The sequence below is a fragment of the Apus apus genome, chromosome 3, assembly GCF_020740795.1.
Source record: "Apus apus isolate bApuApu2 chromosome 3, bApuApu2.pri.cur, whole genome shotgun sequence".
NCBI lineage: Eukaryota > Metazoa > Chordata > Aves > Apodiformes > Apodidae > Apus > Apus apus.
In genome coordinates this window covers 35,639,640-35,653,704 of record NC_067284.1, presented here as the reverse complement: position 1 = coordinate 35,653,704, position 14,065 = coordinate 35,639,640, and the positions used below count along the sequence as shown (strand labels likewise).

General features: G+C 41.1%; 1 protein-coding gene across 3 annotated transcripts in view; it reads left to right on the top strand.

The window, feature by feature from the left end:
• Positions 1-6,392: 6,392 nt before the first annotated feature.
• AKAP7 (A-kinase anchoring protein 7) overlaps positions 6,393-14,065 on the top strand; it is an 80,091-nt gene continuing 72,418 nt past the window's right edge. For all 3 annotated transcript variants that reach the window (XR_007889115.1, XM_051615556.1, XM_051615555.1), the window contains exons 1-3: positions 6,393-6,684; positions 9,287-9,436; positions 10,477-10,622. Coding sequence is in view for 2 of the 3 variants with exons in the window: in XM_051615556.1 (XP_051471516.1) it covers positions 6,501-6,684; positions 9,287-9,436; positions 10,477-10,622 (480 nt within the window). In the remaining variant the exon portion in view is untranslated. The remainder of the gene's footprint in view (positions 6,685-9,286; positions 9,437-10,476; positions 10,623-14,065) is intronic.

Genomic DNA, 14,065 nt, shown 5'->3' with positions numbered 1-14,065 from the left:
TATTAAATAGCTGTTAGTCCACTTTCTCAGATAAAGGTTAATGGGCACATTCTGACTTATGGAGACAGACTAGGTGCCTGACAAAGTGACCCAAATCTGGTCCTTTAAATTGGAGTACTGAAAACATTCTTCTAACCTGGACTGAAAAGCGGGTTTACCAGTAGAAATGTAAGTGGTTTCCTACCTTTCACTTACTGCAGCATATTTAGTGCTACTGTATGAGTGAATGTGAATTGACGTTGGCTCAGCAAAAGCCTGCAGGATTGAGTAAGAACTGTAGGACATCGAATATTAAAGACATATAAATGTGTTAAACTGGATAATTAAAACCTGTAGCTTTCCCCATTAGCCAGAATGTGTTTAGGTGGGTTTTTTAAATTGTGTTTTTTTTCCTTTGTCATGCTTTGTCATAATACTAGAATGTGGACACAAGTTAAGACTTTCGCTCAATGTAAATTAAAATAATGATTGTAAATAAGGGAGCTTTAAATTGGTTCACCCTTGTGACTTGATACATTAAAACCTTGAGCCTCAAGAAGAGGATCAGGAAACTCCACCATCAGCAAAGAGATAGCGAATATCCTCAAAGCAAGACATTCAGACTGATCCAATACCTGCAAGAGATTCCAGGGACAGAAACTGAATGCCAGATCACATTGCTCCATGTGTGAGTGGCAGCTAAAACTATGTTAGAACCAAGATCTCTCATTTCAGTTTAGGTCAGGGACCCTTTTGTCCTTCAAACAACAAGTTACTGTTGCCCTGAGTAGCTCATAGGAAAGGTATTTTGAAAATCATTGTATTTTTTTTTTTAAACTTCTGGTTAAATATAAGCAGACATCTTAAGAGACTGCTGACTGAAAGCAGTGGGTGGGATTTTTTGCTCAGTTGGGCCCCACAAACACCAGGGGCAAATAAATTTCAAAACTGAAGCTTAATTATTTCTTCCTAGGTAGGCTCTAACTTGGCAGAGTCACAAACCCTACACTTCTTGAAGTTTCCTGAACACTTGAGCTTTGCAGCACTAGCCATAGCTATCATCAGGTTCTTCCAACTGGATGAGGGTCAGTATATTTGAGAAATGCTGTCTTGACACAAGTGTTTCCAGTTAGAAAGTAGATGTTGAATTTAATTGTCTGGGCTCCAAGAGGCTTTGCCAGAGCACACTGGGCCAGAGCACAAAGCTTTTTTTCCAATTCTGAATGATGCAATCGCAAAATTCAGACCTTGATTCATTTCATCCAACTTGAGTCTTCTAACCAATATCCCTGTCACGGTTTGACTCAGAATTGGTAAGTAAACCAATGTCAACAATACTCTTGATCCCCTCCCCCTCCTACCCAGGTAGGGAAAGGAGAGAGAGAACAAGGAGAGAGACTTTCTGGATTAAAAACTAAACCAGACAGCTTTCATTAAATACTAAAAAGAAAATATGTACAGATATATGTAAGTATGTGCAGGAATGTGCAACACCCCTGTCACCTCCCCCCACCCCCAGCAACTCCCACGGCATCTCCTGAGCTGTGAGCACTCCCAAAATGTCCCGGAGCTGCCAGAGAGAGCAGCAGATCAGACAGGAGCTGAGGGGAGAGTTGTGAGGGTCAGGAATGCACAGGCCTAGGGATCAAAGGTGACGGACAGATGGAGTCCTCCTCGGATGCCAGCCATGGATGGAAGAAAAGGAAAAAGAGGGCTTAACTTCCATGATTCCTGAATTTATACTGACTGTGACATATATATGTGGATGGAATATTTTGCTTAGCCAATTTTGCCATCTGTCTGGTCTGCTCCTCCCCATGGGAGGGTTGTAGGTAATAGTCTTCTGCTCCTTTAGTGTCTGAAGCAACAAATTCAACAAGCAGAGCAAAGTGTCCTTGGTCTCTCAGGAGTATCTATAAACATTCAGGCTTTATCAGTCCATTGGCTGGAAAACTTGCTGCTACTTTCAGCAGGTGTGCTGCTTAAAAGAGTTCACTGAAGAAAAAAAAAAAAGTCATTAAAAACAAAATTGGCTTCATCCTGGCTTAAACCAGGACAGTCCTTAAGCAGGACATAAGCCTAGTTGTCCATGGAGAAAGAAGAGCACCTCTAGAATACCTCTTATTTGTGTGAATTACAGTTTCACTCTGGAGAAGCCTCTGTCTTTTTTGACTGGTGAAGAGTCCCAGAGCAGGTACATTCACATCTTAGGCTAAAGAAGGAACTGGCTGAAGCTCTGGTAGTGCATGTGAACTATGTCTTAGCTGCTTTTAGGAAAAAAGGCAGGCATGCATCAGAAATGCATACAGAGGTAGGAGTGATGATTTGAATTTCAGGAAAGACTGTACTATGTTCTGGAAATAAGAAGCAAAGATTTTGGGGTTTTTTGTGCTCTGCAAATGTGCATGGAAGGTACTGCCCCTATTCCTCAGACATCCTAACTTTACAAAAAGTCTGTAGATAAAAAAGGAAAAAAGATGCAAGACTACACACGAAACCTGTACAGTGGTGACAAACACATAGCATGCTTGTACAATACTTGGAGCTTGGAAAGGTAAGGAAGCCATACCTAAAAAAAAAAGCTTGTGGCTGAAGGGAGAGACAGACAGGAGCAAGAAGGGAAAGCAAGAAACACAACAGATAGGCAGCTGAGAATCAAGATTTTCAGTTTAGTCAGTAAATACGTATTTCCCCCACCCACATCTGGAATAATATGAATTTTGGATTCAGAACTGCATTTTTTACTTGCCTAAGACTCCCAGTAAAGTGTCTTTCACTCAAAGAATGCAGGATCTAGCGTCTCAGCTGTATGACTTCCGCATGTAATTGGCAATATTCGCTGCATACAAAATCCAACTGGTTTTTAATTGCAAGCAGTGTCTTCTTTTTAAATAAAGCACTTTCCCTTCACTTTCCCCCTGCACATACTTAAAAAAAAAAATCTATTTCAGTCAGAACTGGAATCTGGAGATTTTGGATTAAACTTAACTTGACCTCTGCAGCTAAAAGTCCAGTGGGTTTAGTAAAGTTCCTAAAAGAGAAACGTGTTTTTATTTCAAGATAGTCTCTCATGCTGCAGATCTGTGAAGGTTTCCTACCAAACACAACATCTTGAGATGGTTTTTTTGTTTGTTTGTTTCTTTTTTCTTTGAGGGAGCAAGGGCTGAAGGGCTCTAGGAGTTCAAACTAGAGATTACTCCCTATATAATGTAATATAATAATAATAATGCCCAGTGCAGAGTCCAAGTTAGTGCAGATGTGCATCCAGCCACTTTTGCTAAAAACCATCTGTCCTAGATGCAGGATTTTACATTTGTTTTCACTGAACTTCAAGAAGCAAGCATCTACTGTCCCACTTCTCTAGCCTGTTGAATACCCTTTTATGTTAATACTTTTCACATTAGTCTCATGTTAGCTGTCAATCAAATGCAGTTTCTATTCATTAAGTACAACTACTAGCATCTTCATTCACTTCTTCCTTTTATACCAGCTATTGTAGCAACTCTAGCCTATTTGCTTTTATTTGCATTAAATAACTTTATCCTGGGCACCCCTCTACCTGTCATTTTCCATTCTCTGTAGTTCTGCAAATCACTTCTCTTTTTTTCTCTAGCAAATCTCTTATTATTACCAGATCACGATCTGCTCTTCTTCACTTGTCCGAAGACAAGTTGCTGTATCAGCAGAGTCAGTAATGAAGCCTTGTTTTGTACCAGCTACGTCCTCCCTTCTTATCACAATAATCCCAGCTTCCCCTATAGTCCCCCTTTACAATACCTTCAACTGTCTTCTACGTCCTACAATACCCCAATGTCCCCTTCCGATATTTAGTCCTCCCTGTAACACATCCCGTTCCTGCTCCCGTATTTCCTAAATTCCCACAGTGACTCATGTCCCAAATACTCATAGCTCCCCCGTATCTCTTGCTTGACTAAGATAAGACATAAAAGTATTGATAATATGTACTGTGACCTGTCGTGTAATGAGCTGGCCAGTGCTCACGGCCAGCCACTGTTTCATGGAAAAACATATATGCACAGGATTGTTTCTTCTTTCCTTCATTTGGAAGGTAAAAGAGTCTCTCTTCTCCCAAACCATTCTTTTTCAGGAAAGGTGTGGGAATATCGTATCTCCGAATCCTCTCATTCTCTACTAAATTTGATTGAAGTTAGGCAGTGGATTAACAGATGGTGGGGGAGAGGCCAACAGGCCTGGGCAGTGCAGTAGTGTAAGCAAATACATTTGTAGAGCTGACTGTGCTTCCTCTTTCTGCTAGCGTCACTCAGCTGTCATTATGTGATTTATTTATTTTTTTCCTCAAAGGGACAACTGTACTGCTGAGAGGTTAATCAGAAACTCTCTTTAGTAAAGGCAAGGCCACAGAAGATTGATAAAGTGCTGGCTTCAGCCCAAACATAAGCAGCAGTGAAAACCAGTTTCTGGCAGGCACCAGGTCAGTGACATCCACGAAACTTGTGCAGTACATGGACAGGCAGAAAAAGCACAGCTTATTACTTCAGCTTTCTAGTCCTCAATTGAACATCTCCCTCCAACATCACTATTACGATTTGTAGGGACAATGCATGGTAACTGTTACCACTTCAGCTCCGGGGCTGTTAATTTCTCACTTCCCCACATCCTGGAAACAGTATATTCAGGCACATCATAAACCCAAAGAACATACCCGCATATCACTGCTAGGCTAGTAGGCATTGGTTAGATACAACTTCAGCTCCACTAAAAATGCATTTGTTTTCAATCGCTAAGAGGACTATCAAATGCTAACTTATATAATCACATTGGACTCCCCTGTCAACAGAAACATTCTTTCTAGAGTTTGCTTGCTGAAGGTTTCTGTGAAATACCTAATGAATTGATTTGGAAGAGTTTCAGACTCAAAACTGTGGTTTGCATTTTTAAAAAGACACTTGATACCAAAAGGTCATCTCATATTTCATCTATAACTCTATGGAATCAAATTTTTATGGAAGTGTCTCACTTGTCAATGCCAGCAGGCTAGGAAGAGGTGACCACTTACGTACTTAGTCTCCTGATATTCAGATGAAATATGTACAGTAAGAACAACTGCCAGCAGTCTCATCCTAAAGCTTCTCCTGGATCCAACTGAATTTGAACTTCTGTGTCATGTCCAGCCTTTGGTCTCCACAGAGCTATGCAGACCAAATGAAAATACTGTGTGGAAGACAGTGAAGGCAAACACAGCATGAAATGGGTCAAAACAGTGATAAAATACTTCCAAACAGATTTTATCTCCCAGAAAGGGAAGTCACAGAGGAGCCAAACACAGAAACTGGCCTCATTTTCATGAGGCCTCATTTCCAGCAGACATGCAGCATCCTCCCTATCACATCCAGCCTATTTATTAGTTTTTGCTACAACTACACCCTTTAAAAATGAAAGTGAGCATCTTTATACACATATAAACAGTTGGCTCCTTTAGAGCTAGTCTAAATGCACAGACTGATCTGGAAAAGCACCAGGCACTGGTTGGCTTGGCTTCTGCCACAGAACCCAGTGACAGGATTTGGCTTTCAAAAGGCACCAGGTCTTTATTTAAGCAGGAAAAGCCTGCTGCCCACTCCTTGCCTCAGAGAAGCCACCCCTCCTGTGCACCCCAGAGGCCAATGCCCAACAGGGGACTCTGTTAGTGCCAGTGCCCAGAGGGGTCTGGACTGCACTAGAGGGAAGGAGGGGGCTGCGTAAAGTAAGGAGTTTAGAGCAAAACTGTCCAGTCTCCCCTGGACTGCAGAATGTTCCAGTACCTGAAGGGGGCTGGAGGAAAGCTGGGGAGGGACTGGTTACAAGGGCATGTAGCGAGAGGACAAGGGGTAATGGATTAAAACTGGGAGAAGGGAGATTTAGATTAGATATTAGGAGGAAATTCTTCACTGTGAGGGTGGTGAGACCCTGAAACAGGCTGCCCAGAGAAGCTGTGGCTGCCCCCTCCCTGGAAGTGTTCAAGGCCAGGTTGGATGGGGCTCTGAGCAACCTGGTCTAGTGGCAGATGTCCCTGCCCATGCAGGGGGGTTAGAACTAGGTAATCTTAGAGGCCCCTTCCTGCAGTTCTTCTGGCAGCCCTGAGCAACAACTGCTAATTTTGGGGAGACACCAAGGAACATCACTCTGGTTAGTCACAGCCCTTCTGCGGGACAGGCGCTCGGGCAGCCGCATTCCAGTAGAATACTGCGGGAAAACAGCCCATGCCAAGGCAGCTCTGACGTTTCAGGGCACAGCGCCTCAGCAGCCTCCCCGAGCACGGGAGGGCTCAGCCGAACCGCGGCACCGCAGAGCGCAGGTGCGGGAGGTGACGGGCAGGGAGACCCGCCGCGCCCGGCGCCGCCCGCCATGCCCGGCGCGGAGCACGCTGGGAGCTGTAGTCCGGCGGGCTCGGCCCCGTCCCGCTGCGCTCCGCGCTCCCCCCGCCGTGTGCCCGAGGGGCGCGGCGGCTGCGCGGGACCCTTTCCCCCCGCGGTTTCCCGCCGTGCCAGCCCTAACTGGGCATGCTGGGGCTGCTGCGGCGGCGGCTTCTCCCCGTTCTCGCCTCCCCGCGGGCGGCGGCCGGCGCTCTCCTGGCCCGGCGGGCTGTGCCAGCGCTCCCGCGCCTCATGGCGCTGAGACCGGCGGCGGGAGGGGGCACTGACGGCGGGGACCCCTTCCGCGCAGCCGGCGCGACCGCGGAGCACGGTGAGGCGGCTGCGGCCGGCGTGGCGGGGCGCTGCGGGGCGCTGCGGGGCGGGGGAAGGGCAGGCCCCCCTGCCGCAGGCGCGGGGAGGCGGCGGCGGGGCCCGTTTGGCGCGGGCCGGGCGCCCTCCGCTGCCCGCCGGCGGGGCGGTAGCCGTTAAACGGCCGCGCCGGGCAGAGCGGCGGCGGGGAGCGCGGCTTGTGCGCACGTACCTCTGCCTGCTGGGGTGAAGCCTCCTCAGCCGGCTGTGGGGACGGGAGTGCCAGCACCGGGAGTTCAGAACTCCTGGAGAGTAACACCGTCGATTCCTACAGCAGCTTTCACTTCAGTTCGCTCCAGACAATTCATGTGTTATTAAACATACGGACGTAACCGGATTAAATAGGGAACAGTGGGTGCTCACTCTGATGGCTGATGTGCAGGTGTCAAACAATAGAAGGTTATCGTGTCTGAACCTATAATTTGATAATGGAGAGGAGTCTGGGAAAGGAGTGTAGTCAAATACGTTTTCTTACACCTGCTTTTTCTGTTCTCCCCTTTATAAGCTAGGCTTACCGTAAATTGTTTTTCTGCTGGAACAGATTATTTATATACTAGTGAAGATGTGGAGCCACTTCCACTATGGGGGTAATGTATACAGCCATTCACAGATGAAATTCAGACTCATATAATTAAGCATGCAATTAAGAAAAAAGAGTTTATCCTGTAACAGCTTGGTGGTCAAGGAGTTGCTATGGAAGCTGGTTTGGTTACTTAGGTCTCAGATTATCAACGTCAGTTTTGAAAAAAATACAGTTTTCCGGTTGCTTTTGTGACTTGAACAGAATTCTTGAATTGTGTTGCTGATTTCTTTAATATTTCGGAAAAGGTGAGGGATGGAATTGTTTTGCTGGAGTCACAACCTGTGGAATTTAGAAGTAGTGCCTGGTCAGCTGATTTATTTGAGAAGGAACATAGTTAATCACTATCTGTTCCTTTGCTATGTCCATCTGCTATTGTGAGCCAACAAAAATTTTTCGAAGTTTTGAGCAGAGAACACAAAGGAAACATGTAGTCTGCATATACAGCCCTCGCATTTAAATAAATCCTTGTTCTGCAAGGACTGATGCTACCTTAACAAATACCTTTTGCTCCCAGCTGGTTATGATTCTGCATTTCTGAATCTTGTTGATAACTTCTGTCCCAGACTTACCTACTTGTTTGTCAGTGTCACGGATTTCTGACTTGTTCTTCACTTTGAAATCTCTTTAAAAGAAGGATTGTTATTTTCTGTACGGTTGTGGATCACTGGCAGCAGTCTTTTTTAATTGCTTTAACATCTGTTTGTTTGTGCCTGGTTCTATAGTGACTACAGGGGAAACAAGCAACAAATCTAAATACTTTGTTTCTTTTTGATAGCCTCTGGGATAGGTGTCTGACCACAACCACAAAGTGATTTATGCCTCCCTACATTAAATTAGAGTGAATTAACATTCAATCAGGTTGTTTTACTTATCTTCCCCAGTGTAAAGTGATATATGAAAGAACCATTCAGCATAGGTTGATAATAACCCAGGTTGGGTCTGTTATATTAGTTTTATACATGTAGTGTAGCTGTGCATAGCAAAAGAACATAATATGCACTTTTGCTGCCACATTTTCCCCTTGGGCAAGATTTGGACTATGTGCAGTGGTCATAAGAGGAGCTTTGAAAGTGCGTTGTCTGTAGTAATGAGCTGTCCTGGGATAAACGGCAATTCTGACACAAGGCTTCTTCCACTACAGTAATCCTATTGTGGAGTTGTCCCAAAAAGAGTAGTGCTGGATGCCTGATCATGTGTGCATATTTTGCTGCTAGAGAGGATTTTACTTTTTCTTGTTTTAAGGTATAACTTAATATGCAAATAGTAGAGTTCACTGATACAGAAACATGGAGGAAACGTAAGGAAATTACTCATGCTTAGTACTCTTGGGGAAAAAGACATTTAAAAAAAACTTGTTAGTGGAGATTATTCTGTCATTGTGGTATTATTCTGAGATGGAACTTCGTGTATATCTTTATACATGCAAGATGAGTTTTGATTTTTACTGATTTCTACTTTAGTTTAGATACTGGAAGTCAGTTTTTAGAATCAGAAGTTCAGATCTTTGCTGTCTGTAAAAAATTATACTGTGTGGGAGATGCAGGAATAATCATCTCATTCCTGAATGATATCATCAGCTGAGAACTCTATTATATGTGAAATGGTAGCATTCCCTTCCTGCTCTTTCGTGCCTCATTTTCAGTGTGCTTACATTGGAATTAAGTTAACCAATGTTTGATTTTTATATGCTGTTACTGTTACCTGTCTCTTTTCTTGCATGTAATTGCATTTACTTAGAACTAAACAAGACCGTAAGTTAATAAATATAGAAGGCTGAACTCCCTTTTTTTGCTGTTTCATATAAAGTGTTGAAGTATTTTTGCAGATATGTTGGAAGAAGAGTAGCATTCTTAGGGGGGTTAACATGGCACTTGCTGACAATTAGAGAAATGTATACTTGGTATATTGTTTGAGTATAATGTCTCTTACCTGTTTGTATAAAAAAACTAAGATCCAGTGTGTTATTTAAAATACATTATAGATGCTCTGGAAAATGTACAGCAAAAGAAAATCTTGAAGAAGAGCAAGAAAATGACACAACAGAGGAAAGAGCCATGTCCTGCTGGTTCGGTAGAATCTCTGATGGTGGAAATGCCATTTGTCGACACAGATATTGAAGATGAATTTTCTAGTAAGTGTATTAGACAGAAGTAGTGACAGCATAGACACATCACACATCCAGTTCTTGGTCCTTCCTGTTGGCATGTAGAAGTGGGCTGTGCACATGGAGCAGAGTCTCCCTGTGAACATGGTATCCAGTCCAGAGCCTAAACCTTGGAAGTACTTGAGCATATTAAGAGTGTACCATTTTGTGATCCATTGCAGCAATGAGTCACAGAATAAAGAAATCTCTTGTGTTAATTCTCTTTCCTGTACATGAGCTTCTCAAGTGATGGCTTTTGTGAGCTGTCTTCCAATACATGTCTTCTCAGCACGGGGCTGGAAGTGCACGTGTCATTGGACAGTGAGTGTCTGCGGCCTGGTCAGCTTCTGGATATGTATCAGGCCACATGGTGGGAGGGGGTCTGTGAAGTCTTGAGGTAATAAGCTGGGAGAGAAATAATTTATGGCACAAAGGAAGAACCAAGGACATAAATTTTTCTTTCGTGATGATGGAAGCAGTCTTTGGGAAAGGAGGAAGCAGAGAGTAAATCTGGCTTTGATTAAATTTTCCTCTGGGCTGGGTTTGGTCCTTATATTATAGGTTGGCCGGTCCTAGTCTAATACAACCTTTTCCTTTAATAATCCCATGTATTATCTTGATTTAATATTTCAAAATGCAGTGTGCATAGGTTTTTTTAAAATTAATATTGGCCCTTTTTCTCTAAAGTCACATCCCTGTTCAAGTGCAGACAATTGCAGGCCTTCTCCACTACAGTGTGAGTTGGCTAAATGAAATACAGTTTGGAAGCTACATGTCTATGTTAGGATCTTACAGGCCCTCCTTAGAAGTGTTGGCTGTTCAAGTATGATATTCCACTTGTGTGACTACATTAATTGAGGTTGGAGTGGGATCCCCATCAGACAGTTCAGAGCATGGGCAGATCAGATGGTTGGGAAAACATGCTCCAGTTAGTTGACTGAAGTTCAGCTCCTGGTGGCACGGTATTAAGTATGTCTTTGTTTTGATTTGTCTGTATGGTGAAAGTTTGTTTTTTTTTTCCTCTTCAGTGCATGCAACCTCTGAAATAAATATAAAAAAGAAAAGAAAGAGGACTACTGGAGGGGGAACTGAAGAAGGCAGTGAGAAAAAGAAGAAAAAGAAAAAACAGCATAAGCCAAATTATTTCATTTCTCTTCCAATTACTAATCCAGAGGTGATATTCTTTATTTTACTAATTTTGTATAACCACTTCAGCTGTGTGTGTTTATAAGAAGAACAGTGTTTGATCTTGAGCAAAATAACATTTTTCAGGTCTTCTTAAAGGAATGTTAGTAGCCTATTCAGAGAATAACTTTATGTAACATTTTTGTGAACAAAATTGCTTATCTGGACAAAACTAGAGGAGAAATATTTATCTTTTAAATCAGTTTGTCAGTCCTTACAATTTCACATTATTTTAATTGAAGCTGGCTTAAGCTTCTCTGTACTGTTCCATTATTGCTTATTTTGTCATTCACTTAGAATAAGGAAGAGAGACATTCCTATTTAATTTAATAAAAAAAATCTGTAGCAATATTTTTCGGTCTCCTTATAGATAGGAATTTAAATTTGGATCTGTTGATGTTTTAATTTGGCAGTGTGTAACTTAACATTTTCCAGTAAAATTGATCATCTTATTTAAAATGCAAACAACCTGTTGTTTTAGTGAGGTGTTGTTCAAATGGATTCAAGAAGTGCAGAGAGCTTTCTACAAAAATGTATTTTCTTTTAGTTAGCATTTGTTACCTCATTTAGACAGTGAATGATAATGATTTCTGACACGCTGTGGGATGTCTTCAGTGTGGCTTTGATTCCTTTTGTGTCTGCAAGCAGGGAAAATATGTGCATTGTGTTTAAAAAATTAAACCAAACAGTTCACCACCATTTCCAAATTTAGGTTTATTTTTTAATTCCAGGAGCTAGCTCGGGTGAATTTTAACTCATCTTACATTTGTATTATCTGTTTTCATATAGTCAAAGATTTTGAGAATCTGAAATGAAAATATACTGAAGTAGGTTTGGAAATTACAGTGCAGTCTTGGATTCTTCAAAATATCCTACGTGTAGAAGAGATTGCAGATGCTGGTTTTGTAAGATCCAGGATAACGTGACACAAACATTGTGGGAGATCTTTTGTGCCATCTTACTCTGAAATATCTCTCTTCTTTTCAGTTCCATGATTTAACAAGTGCATGAATAATGTAGGGTTATATAATCTGATAATTGAGAATTCCTGCTCACAATTGCTATTCGGTTCAATGGCTGTTTGAGAGGAAAAGTCTTAACCATGCAATGTTTTTTTTATATGCCATGTATTTAGTCTTCTATCATTTACAGAGGTAAAGGAACAACTATATCAAATCTCAGAGCATTTGGGAATTCCTGGACTTTGCTAGAGAGTTTTGTTTATACTTGCCTTAGGTGTACAGTTGTTCCAAAAGTAGAAAGTACACATTGGAATTTGTATAGGCAACGTTATCTAAAATTTGGAGCTAGGACATCTGGTTTCTTGATGGCCAGAGGGAATCTGGTAATTACTGATAGTATTTCAGTTAGTAATGGGAGACCGACCTCTTCTTTTTTTTTTTTTTTTTTTTGAGAATCTAATTTTATTCCAGTGTAGTGTTGTAGGCATTAGTACTGTTTCTTCATATTTTATCTAGTATTTTAAGCTTTACACAGAGAACCATTTTGTAATATGGAAACATTTAATGAACCATTCCTTTAGGAAATGAAACATTTTCCTTATTTTCGTTTTAGTTATGTGTTGAATCTTCAGAAAGAAAATGTTATGTTCCATTAATTTTGAACTTTATTGAACTTTACATTATTACTTGTGTAAAATTATTTAAATGGTCAATCATCATTGTATCCTTTTCTGGGATTTTTTTTTGATGTTACGCTTCATCCAATGTGTTATCACCTCCAGTCTTGATTGTAATTGTAATTAATCTGTTAAATCTTTAAAGCTTGCAGTCTATATATTCACTTACTAGTAGTGTCCTTGCAATAAGGACAACTAAGTTATTTTATTACTCTGTTACTCTGTTACTTTTCAGAATAGAATGTTCAGAATAATGGGAGAGAGGACCTTGAAGTCAGTATTTGAGACCATATTTTGGAGCAGTTTTTAAAATCATCTGAGGGAGGAACTGTTAAGTATGATCTGCCTTCAGACATTTCTTTAGTTAGGTTAGAAAACCTCAAGTTTAAAAAAACAGTCAGCATGATAGTAGTTTAAATCTAACATGAAACTTGTAAGGTAATGTAAATAGCGGGTTAATTAGAAATGTAAAGCTTTTATTTATGCAGGGGGTCATAAAAGTTGTACAAAGGTGTAGGATGAGTCCTGATTCACTTAATTAAAATTCAGCACACTCAACTGTTAATTGCACCTTAGGTTTATTGAAGAATACAGAACAATTCCGAAGTTAAATTATGCATTCTGATGGTACAGCTACACTACAGCTATTGTGTTACATTTTGATCACATAACTCTGGGAAAACATTCTAAAAATAAATTCCTTAAATTCACAAAGATGTAATTGAAAACTTTTTTTTTCTTTGTTTTGAATAGTGTGGATTCTGTAGAATGTTGTCACTTTGGCCAGAGAAACGGAACATGCTCAGTATTCTTTCTGTTTTGCCTTTATCAAAAAGGCAGCTTATTTCATACTTTCATGGAGAGTTTACCAATAGCTTGTCTCTGGAGCTGCTGACTCGCCATTTTTGGAATTAATCCTGTTCCAAAAGAGTGTTCTTAATTAGATTTTTGGTATGGTTTCTTAATTTGTTTTTTAGTGTCATTTCTTAACAGTTTATACGGGTGTGAACTTGCCTATCTGTTTGCCTTGTTATAACCCCATTGGTTTTTTGTGGGTTTTGAAATTTTTGTGAGTTTTCACCCTGTTGTCCAAATTTGAATCAAAAATTTGGACAGAGGTACTAATTTCCTACAATTTTTGTGGAATTGGTGCTTGTGTAAAAGAGAGAGCCTTGAAAGAACATGCTTTGTTGAAGACCGTAGTGTGAGTGTGGCAATTAGCTATTCCAGACCTGCCAGCTGACAAATTAATATCTGCGTGTTTGTTAGCCAGTCAAGCCCTCACAGCTGAAAATCAGCTGCAGCCTAAGCCAGAACTGAACTGTATGAGGAGCTGGAGATAGTTTGGGACATGAGAGTAGGGGACTCGGGGAGTACTACTGAAGGAAACACTATGGGTAAGGGCATGTGGGGTATTGGCTGCTAATCTAAATGCTGGAGAGGGTTGACCTTTTCAGAGCTAAGGTGGTCTTACTGCTGTGATAACACAGTTCCACACCTGTCTTCTGTGTTCTCAAGAGCTTGTACACTTACCTTTTTTTTTCTTTGCCAGCTCTCAGGTGCAAATTAAATTTAGAAGCAATAGTTGAAAATGGAATAAATTGTAATTTATGTGATAGATTGTTTGATTTTTGAGGTTTGGTTATTGTTTTTTTTCTTTATGGGGATAACAGCATTTGCTTTAGTTTACAAATTAAAAATAATTATGCAGTCAGTGCATTGTAATTACCAGGGATTATGTTTACCAGTTTTTTGCTTAAAGGTGTGTCAGATTTCTCCTACATCTGAGACAA